Source organism: Epinephelus moara, chromosome 21, assembly GCF_006386435.1.
Source record: "Epinephelus moara isolate mb chromosome 21, YSFRI_EMoa_1.0, whole genome shotgun sequence".
Lineage (NCBI taxonomy): Eukaryota > Metazoa > Chordata > Actinopteri > Perciformes > Serranidae > Epinephelus > Epinephelus moara.
This window is the reverse complement of record NC_065526.1, coordinates 33,194,990-33,205,010: the sequence shown is the minus strand read 5'-3', so window position 1 is coordinate 33,205,010 and position 10,021 is coordinate 33,194,990. Positions and strand designations below refer to the sequence as shown.

The following is a 10,021-nucleotide window of genomic DNA, read 5'->3' as shown; positions in this document are numbered from 1 at the left end:
ACTTTTGCGGTGGTGTGTCTGTTTCACTCTGCAGTTGCACCTCCAAAACACTAGTCAGCAGTGGGGTTTCTGTGAAATGCTGTAAAGTTTAGTTGATTCAAATAAAAATAGCTTAATAGAGACAATTTACAACACAAGTGCACAAATCAGCTTAACTATAACTCGCAGAACTGACAGACACAAACACTTGTCTTTTGGTGGACCCATTTGCCCCACAAATACAACATGCTAATGTTTTTAGCATAAGCCATAGGCTTTTTAGATTTTATAAAATAGCCTAGCAGCTAGAGAACTTTTCCTCTTCGCATAGGAAGCCAGAGACAACAGCAACATTTTACAAAGGTAACGTTACAAAATCCGGCTCCATTACAACTCACAAGGTTCACTGGCAAAACAACTGTGTTATACTAAACAGGTTTTCCAAACAAATATAAAATGCTAACGTTATTAGCACAAACCTATGGCATTTAACATTGTATAAATTAAGCTAGGGGCCAGCAAACTTTTCCTCCACTTATATGAAGCCAGGGACAACAGCAACATTTAACAAAGGTAACGTTACTAAACACGTTTTCCAAACAAACACATGCTAACATTATTAGCCTATGGCCTATTACATTGTATAAATAAGTGGAGATTTCCTCTGCTCATATAAAGCCAGGATAAATCCCGGAGTATAAATCCCTGAAAGATAAATTACACACAAGATTTGAATACTATTTTTGTGCTGGCTTTATTGTCTTCACTACTTATTGTTTCTTATCCGCGAAATTGAAATAAATAAAAGCTTCATTTCCACTGAGGGAAATGGTTTTAGCTTACAAAAATAGACAGGAGGTCTGCGCCACTCCATGAGTGGGCAACTGATGAAAATTAACATTACTGACATAACACCACCATAAAACTCTAATTAGCCTATCACATGCATTTCAAAGAGAAGCTAACAGACCAAAAACAGCCAGAAAAATAGTAGAATATAGCCCGGAGAAAGGTACAAGCATTTAGCAGACAACAGATTGACTCATTTTGCAGCAGCATCACACGGCAACATCAACAGTTAGGTCTAAAAAATACACAGCAACAATATGCACAAAGCCCAAGCCAAGCTGCTACAATAAACAATAAAAAGGCCAGATGGGAAAATCAAGTTGTATTCCTCCCTATTAGAAGTTCATTCTGTGTCTCCCTGTTGCAGCAAACTCCTGTAGAATGGCCTCCACATCAATTCTAATATCAAGGTGATCTCGGGACTCATCGCTCTGCAAAGTGGGTGGATCCTGGACATGTAGCTGGCTGCTACTCTTTGTTGTTGTAAAGTTAATGCTAGCAGCAGTAACATTAGCAGACTTGGTGCCCGCACTGCTGCTCTCTGCATATTCTTCGCTTCTGAGGCTTGTTTGCTTTCTTATATCAAAAGCCTGAAAAATGCTTGGTTGTTCGTTTGCCCTTTTTCTAACTACTTTTGCTTGCTAACACACATCACATCACAATTGAGCGCCAAAAATGTTTATCATACGCTGACCTCTGGCAAGTGACGTGCACTAATCATTGGCATCCAAATGTATTTGCGTCATAGTGAGTGAACACAGCCAAGAAATACATCCCAGGGACATTCATCAGTTAAAAAGAACCCAAAGACACAAACTGCTGCTTTTATCACAGTTTTATTTTCAAGATAAGATGATAAATCATTGAAAAAAATGTATGCACAGTGCTTACAGGATTACGACTGCAGGCGCCATTGGCCCAAGGTGCCCTCTGCTAAATTACATTTTGGGCAAATTGTAGAAACTGAGGCATAAAAGGAGTGTAATGTAGCACAGGAGTAGTGCAGCCTCTGAAGCACTTGTGTCTGGAATTTATGGAGCATCTGTGAATGTCTTTCAGGTAAGTTTTTCAGGTTTCAACACCAATCATAATGCTAAGGTCTTTCTCCCAGGCTTCCTTCAAATACTGTGTGGAGACAAGACCGATAGACAAGTCTCTTCAAGTCAGGGGTCTGATTCATAAACATATACATTTCAAAAGGGGATGGGACTGACTCAAAATGTGATATACTCAATCTCTAATCTGGAGATAACGGAAGAAATGTAAACTTGGGAGTGTATGTTTTTCTTTCAACTGATCAAAGGTGGTAAGAGTGTTGTTGATATTAAGGTCTGTTATAGTGATAATGCCTTTATTTTTCCAAAGTCTAAATGTATGTATGTAAGGCATGACAAACTGGAGTACAGGCTGAGGTTTCAGGCAACTTGAATGATTTCCTTATTTGATACCAGATTCTTAAAGCACTTTTGACCTTAAACTCATTGTTGAGGATGCTTTTCAGTCCTTGGCTGAGGACAAGATTAAGGTGATGTGCATAGCAATGCACAAAGACTGCATTGGGGGGCAACTGCTCATACCTTCTGAATACTTTTCGACAGGCCAGAGAACACACCAGAATTTTCAGTGTGCTCTGCTAATATGCTGTCACGCCCTCTAAAAGATTATTCTTGTATTCCAAGATGAGCCATCCCATCACTAAGATGGATTTACACATCTCTGTTTCATCTTCACATTGTAGATGCAAACATGCTCCCTTGTCAATTAACTTGTTCATTGGCACAGACCAAAAAGCTTCAGTCTACTATTCCAACAATACTATCGGTAGGGTGACCAGGTCCCAATAAACCAAATGTGGGACAAGGAGTAGGTTTGTGAGGGACAGTGTGGGACACCCACCCCCAGCACGAAGTTTAGTCATCAGAGACTAAATACATTCATCATAAACTAGACAGAGTCTACTGTATATTATCACTGGACTGTTTTAATTATTGAATTGACTTGTGGTCAGTGAGATGTGAGGATTCTTATAATAACATCTGTAGCCTACAGATGTGAAGCCCTGACTGTATCTGACTGATCTTTAATGAAAGCTGTTGTCTTGTATTTTTTTTCCTCTGAAAATATGAACCTTACAGTCAAACACAGTTTATTCAGCCTATGTAGTTGAGGGGACAGGTCAAACTGATATGATGCTGATTTACAGGAGAGTTCATGTCAAATGGAGAATAAACCATGAACATAAACTACAGATCACCTGTAAAGCATTTTAATAAATTCATCTATCATAATTAAAACAACTGGAGACTGAAAACAAACTGATACATGGGTCTGATCACTTTTTTAATGAATTGACATCATTCCAGACAGGATGTCAGTGTGTCTGTGACTTCCTGTACGGACTGAAGGCTGCTGGAAACTGTCTGGCTGCGTCCAAAAGGCCGAGTAGTATGGATTGTAGTAGACCAAATTAGTATGTAGTATGTCCGAAACCGTAGTAGGGAGGAGCAGTATGCTACCACCCCTACTAAACACGCCTACATTGTAGTATGATGGCAGAGCATACTGCAGGGCTACTACTTACCCAAAATGCACCACAGGCTTCTTCTTCATCTTCTTCTTCATTGTAGATGTTGCACGGCATGTTACCGCCCTCATCAGTCTCCTATTTAAATGCAACGTGGTCGCTGCCCGGCAAGATTCAAAACATCATGGCGGAGCAACGGCAGCCAGCGACTGGAGCAGCGCATCGATGCAGATGTAACTACACGCACACTTTGTTACATTACTTATATATATATATATATATATATATATGTATATATATAAAATCTGTTTGACCATTTCATGTATAATGTCGCATTGTTGTGGCTGCACAGGTCTGTATGCCTCCTTCATTATGTGCAACAAGCTAAAGATTTAAGTTGCACAAATATACAATTATCAACACACACAGTTTTCAATTGGTCAAAAATGTATTTCTGCTATTATGATTATGAACAAAGCGGTCTGTTTTATACCGGTATTAAGTTAGTTTGATACTGGACATTCACATTCTTGACATTCAAGAGACAACAACAAACAACAATAATAAAATAAGTAATGATAATAATAAATACTAGTACTGTTAAAACAAATGATGAATAAGTTTGGCATAATGAAAGTACATCATGGCAGAGCAGTTTTATTGGATGTCATTGTACTGTGTGAGGTGGCAGGTGTTCAAAGTGACTCAGCCTACACACATGACAGAATGTGCTGGTGGAAATGCTGTATCTAGATATTGATATTCAATGAACTAATCACTTGATTGACACATGATGTTAGCGTTGTGACACTTATGAGAAGTGATGATGGTTGTCATCACCATAACAGGTTGGATTATTTCAAAAACAATATAAAGGATCTTCAAAGTGCAAAGTTTAAGTTTTTGAGTGTGGCATGTCATGTCATTGCTTACTGTGGCAGTGAATTAATTATTATGTGCAAAAGGAGGCGTCTGCAAGCTCTGGGTCGCCTACGCCTCGCATTTTGCATGTTGAGAAGCATGAGAGAGCTTGCAGACATGTTGCTGGTGGGTAAAGAGTGGCCAGCTTCACTTTTGGGCAATTTCAATAGTCTCAGGTGCGTTCAGATTTTGGTGCAGTACCTCAGCCAAGCCAGCAGATCGGGTGCTTTCGTAGGCACTCCATCCGCTGGCAGAGCAGAGGTACTGCACATGTGCAGTACCTCTGCTCTGTCAGCAGATGGAGTGAATCTTTCAGTATGTCCGAATGGACCCAACTTGTTTAGTAGGTAGGAGTAGTATCTAGTGGTAGTATGTAGTAGTAGTATGCAGTACGCTAGTGGCCCTTTCGGACGCAGCCTCTGACTTCACCATGGCTTTTTGTCACCGCCCCCCGCTGCGGCCACCTGCTCTCGTCTACTTTCCAGGCGAGGCACAGTTCATCTCTAATGAACCTATTGACACTCACGCGGTGCGAGTGTCATTAGCTAACGAGTATCACCTGTTGCTATCAAGGAGGTTGAAATAGTTGCTATATGGGGCGGGAGGGCTTAAACGCACAGAGCCCACGCAGGCCGGCCGCTGCATGCAGCTTCTTCTCATTGGCCGGGGGGGAATGCAAGCGTGGGTGACAACCAATCATGCGGGACATGGTCTCAATTTGCGTGACGCGTGAAAAGAAACAGAAATGCTGTACAGTCCCGCACAATGCGGGACGTCTGGCCACCCTAACTATCAGTTAGTCGTGGAACTCCACATTAACCAAGAGTACCTCTCATACCAGACCTTATTCAGCTTATAATCTTTTGTTTGATGTGGTCTAGCATTTTTCATGGTAGCTATCTGTGAAGTTGGATGTCAGGCAGTCTTGATCCTCATCAGTGTTGGGCTGTTATCACCCACATGATGTTCTTCGCCATCCCACTCTGTGACCATGCCTTTCTGTGTTGCCTCATCAATAGTAGCACTAAAAGAACATGACTAAAGACGGATCAAATTAATCACCCTAGATGGGTCAAGTGCTTGTTTTTCCCTTTTTACCTGCTTTTTCTGTCCCTCTTTCTCATAGAGTTCCAAAAAAAATCAATGTGCATGTCAATGTGCTTTGGCAGGATATCAACCACATCAAATGGCAGACACAGAGTCAGACACAGTTGCGTATGGGGGGAATCAGGTGAATAATTAATTACAGATTTTACATCATGATCCTACTGTGACTTTATTTGCGATGTCCAGGGACAGCCTGTCAAACACACAGAGCTAGCAGTGCTGTATAGTTGAAACTTTTTTTTTTTTAAAAGACTGTCAGATCAAATCCCTGACTGACAAATTCACATCAAGATGGGGAACATGCAATGCCCTGCCGAGGACGCAGCCCTCCTGGCCTCTGTTGCTCGAGACATCTGCCCTTTTCCAAACTTCCACCCCAATCCTCTTTTCGTCAACATGCTGTCCGTCAACTATCCACTTCATGTGAGGAACCACTACACGGCAGTGCAGTCCTCCCTGACACCCAAGCAGTTGGAGGACTTCACCCAGAACCTGAGGACCACTTTTGGCAGGGAGGGCAAGGTCACTCTCGGTGGGGTAGGGGTAGTGGCTCTGTCACTGGCTATGCTGTTTGACACTCTTGCCAGACAGGCCAGAGGAGAGTGGGTGCCAGACTCAGGGCCGATTCCTGGTTTATTTCTCAAAAATGTGAGAGGGTACTACCCACCACATGTCTACACAGTCAGTGAGTACCTGAGGCTCGTACCCTACATTGCAAACAACCCCACCAGGATGAAAAAGGAATCACAGAGGTAGGTTGTGTAATGTGTAATGCATATTTATGGGTGGTTGTAGCTCAGAGGTAAAGTGGGATGTCTATGTCAGTAGATCAGTGGTTCGATCCCCAACTCCTCTGGGGATGTATCCTTGGGCTAGATACTGAATTCCAAATTGCCCATTTATTCATTTTTTTACATGCACTCTATACCATCAGTTTGTAATATTGAATATATTTAAACTACATCAGGTTGTGTGATTTTATTGTCTGTTGCACCCAGGTACCTCAAGCAGTTAAAAATTGATGACCAATTGTTGGACAAAATTTTTGGAGAAAACAACACATTTCCAGAAATGGATGAAACAACAGCACTCAATGTGGTTCTGGGAAAGTTTTTTGCAGGCAGTTTGAAGCTTCACCTCCACCGCATCAGAAACACTACAGCTAAAGAGGTGTTCAGATCTGATAGGCTACCATCAGCTGATATTATCTATAATCTCAACTGTGACCCAGAAACAGCCAACAAAGATTTTTTAGACAAAATGCAAAAATCTGTAATTCATACCCGAGAAGCTTTTAAAAGCTGCAAGTCAAGAAGTGACCTGCTCTACATTGCCAGGCTAGAATTCATAGATGCCAGTTTCCTCCCCTTCCATGCAAGTGAATATAGGAGTACTGCTTCAATGATTACCCATAGAGAAGATTTTGACCTGAAGGCCGATGCACTCAGAAAATGGGTAACGTAGTTCATTGTCCTATTAAAAGAAAAATTCAAAGTATATGTTCAAAAGAATACAAAAGGAAAATAAAATAAAATAAAGTGAACAAAATCAAGATCAGATACATAAAGTGGAACATGAAACTGGTGGAATCCATAAAGCGAGATTAGTCGTTGGTAAAATGTGTATGGACATTATGCAGGGATAACCAGGAATGTGAACAGGCATATATTCTGATATTGATGATACTGATGAAGTGTTCTTTTGTTCTTACTTGCTTGTGAATTTAAGTTCCTCTTTTATCATGAATTTCTATTTTTTGAGTAGCAGTGTTGCAACTCCAGCTACTTACTATCTGGATGTAATCAGTGTTGATAAATTTCTGGACATGACTAGTGTAGTTGATGTATGTGATATGTGTATGCTGGTATACACTGTATGCCCTGCAGGATTTTAAATGTGTCAATAAATTTACGTTTTCAACATGACTCTGTGTTCATAAAGTTACTAATAAATAATGGATGTCATATTTTGGTTCCAAAAATTTTTATTTTAAAAAAGTTTAAACATAATCTGTTCAAATGAATTTTAACACAACCCATGTAGCTTAACAACATAGATGTGATATTTTGTTCATTAGCAGTGCTTACTCGAGTGACAGGCCAACATTACTGTAAAATGCAGATGTATTTTCCCATGGTTGAACATTTGTTTGAATTTTTAATCAAAATGTAGTCTTGTAGTATACACTAGTGATATTTAAATTACGTCAGGTCGTAAGATGAGTGCCAGGTGGCCATCGACCATTTTCTTATTTACAATGTAAGAGATCCGGGCTGAGCACTGAATATGCTCAAATGTTTGTCTGCTAACTCTACCATATTTATATCACATTATTCTTTCAGATGAGTGCATTTATATCTATGGATAATTAAGTGTGTGAATCTGTGTGTGTGAGCGTATGTATGGTTTAGATTTGTTTCCCCTTGAAATATGTGAAATGTATTTATGCATTTAATCTAAGACTGTAATTACACTGAACCAAAATTTAAACGTAACAATTTGTTTTTATTTTTAGTGTGTTTGTTTATTTGTTTGTTTGATTGTTTTCTGTGTTAGTGAGCACTTTTGAGCACATCTTCACAGAGGTAACATCCACCTGATACGTGTAGCATATCAGGATGCTGTTTAGCACGATAACTACACAGGTGTGCCTTAAGATGGTCTTACTCACTTACTTAGGCTTTTGTACTCCTTTCCGAACATAGGCCATTGATGGATAGTTTCCAACCTAGATAACAATGGGGTGTCTTTTATTTCATCAATGTTTCTGAATTAATTTTTATCCACTTTACAGTTTACTAGTTTTACCAGAGCCCTGTTGGTTAGCTTTACCTGCTTCTATCTCTCACATCGGGGACATAGGGATGGGTTTTGAGATGGAATGGTCAAGGCTAGCCGACCGTCATGATGACATGATCTAAACATTCTATTTCACTTCCTCTATCAGACTAGTCTCTGTGTCCCCGCCTCGTATACAGAAATTAAAATTAGATAGGGGCCAATAAGCGACCCACACCATAGTTGACAGTGTAAGCAGCCAATCAGAAAATGTGTTGTTGTTGTTGTTGTTGTTGTTGTTGTTGTTGTTGAACCCAGACGTTACCCCTTAAGTCACGCGTTCGGAACCATGTTGACTTTGAATGAACTTTGAGTCATTTTAAGGTATGTCCTCACCATGTTTCTTTTCCTAACCCTGACCACAGTAACTTTACTTGCCCTAACCTAACCTCCATACCTTGATAATAATTATGTAACTGTATGTTAAGAACATGACGTCATTCCTGGGGCGCTAATTTGTAGGATATTATACGAACAGTTCTATGGGAATACATTGTGCATACATCAAAAAAGTTTTCTAGTTTCTAGGTTTACTCTCACAGTATGGGGCCCACTGCATATGCACAGTAGTGTTTCTCCCGCTGGCCCCACCCATGAGTTCCTGCTTGGCTCATAGACTTTACATTGTGATGACATCACAGATTTTAAATCACTTCTCTTGGCTTGAGGAAAGTTTTACACACATTAAACCACCATGGCTCAAAAATTCAGAATACAAAGTTTCATTATTGACCTCGTTTGCAGTTCAAGGTGTCCCTGTCAACAGTTTAACAGACTTTTCTTATACAATTGTAGTCCAGGGGGTAAATGCTTTTTGGGCTGCAGAGGATTTTTCGGCGCAATACCATGAGTGGCCACTGGGAAATATTTGCCACTACTTTTCTTGGGGCCTGAAGACGACGTACTTCATACCTATAAACAGCTCATTCTAAGGTTTTGAAAAGAGCAATTATTTTTATTTTCCAGTGATTCTACACTGATGAAAACATAATTAAGATTATTATTTACCATTTCTGCTAATAGACGCCCCACTGTTCAGGTTAATTTTCCCACAATGGAGCACAACCTGCGTACAGTCCAAGTAGTGATGGGTGGACCGATTCCTTTTACATCATTGGTTCCTTCACGTTGATACATGTAAATGTATTTAAACTTGTGATACTTTTTCAAAATGTAGTGTACATTTTTTTGTGGTATTCTGTTATAGTAGCCTACATGCGTTCAGCTAGTACTGTCCCACAAAGCTTCTCTTCAATGCATTACCAGTCATCATGTATATGTCTACGTTATCAGTGATAAATCATTTATTTTAATGTATTGATTCAACATCCCAACTGTATGTAGGTAGGCTATGTAAGTCTGATATGACAATACATAATGATACTGACCAATTATCTGTTGCTCTGTGAGGGACAAGCAGCAGACACCCCACTTGAGAGGAATGGTTTATTCTAGGGATGCACGATAGAATTGGCATGTCATCAGTTTTCTTCTTTCAGCTGTTCCCTTTAGGGGTCGCCACAGCGAATCATCTGCCTCCATCTAACCCTATCCTCTGCATCCCTTTCTCTCACACAAACTGACTTGTCCTCTTTCACCCGTATGGGCTGATATTCGCTTTCAGATGAAATATTGGAAACAGCCAACATGCTGATAATATCAGTACATCATTGATTGAGCCAATATCCACTTTAAAATGTACAGCCAACATGCTTTTTCTTATTTTGCACAATGAATGAATATAACATGCATTGAAAAGTATTATATTTCATAGTTCAATGGTGTTCATTATGTCTTTAGTTT

At 39.9% G+C, this 10,021-nt stretch overlaps 1 protein-coding gene across 1 annotated transcript; it reads left to right on the top strand.

Annotated features, from left to right (window-relative positions):
• The first annotated feature begins 5,530 nt into the window (after nt 1-5,530).
• On the top strand, nt 5,531-7,305 carry LOC126383103 (uncharacterized). The gene is made up of 2 exons (XM_050033543.1): nt 5,531-6,132; nt 6,379-7,305. Exons 1-2 carry the CDS (start codon nt 5,672-5,674, stop codon nt 6,842-6,844), a joined length of 927 nt encoding a protein of 308 aa, XP_049889500.1. The 5' UTR covers nt 5,531-5,671; the 3' UTR covers nt 6,845-7,305.
• The last annotated feature ends 2,716 nt before the right edge of the window (nt 7,306-10,021 follow it).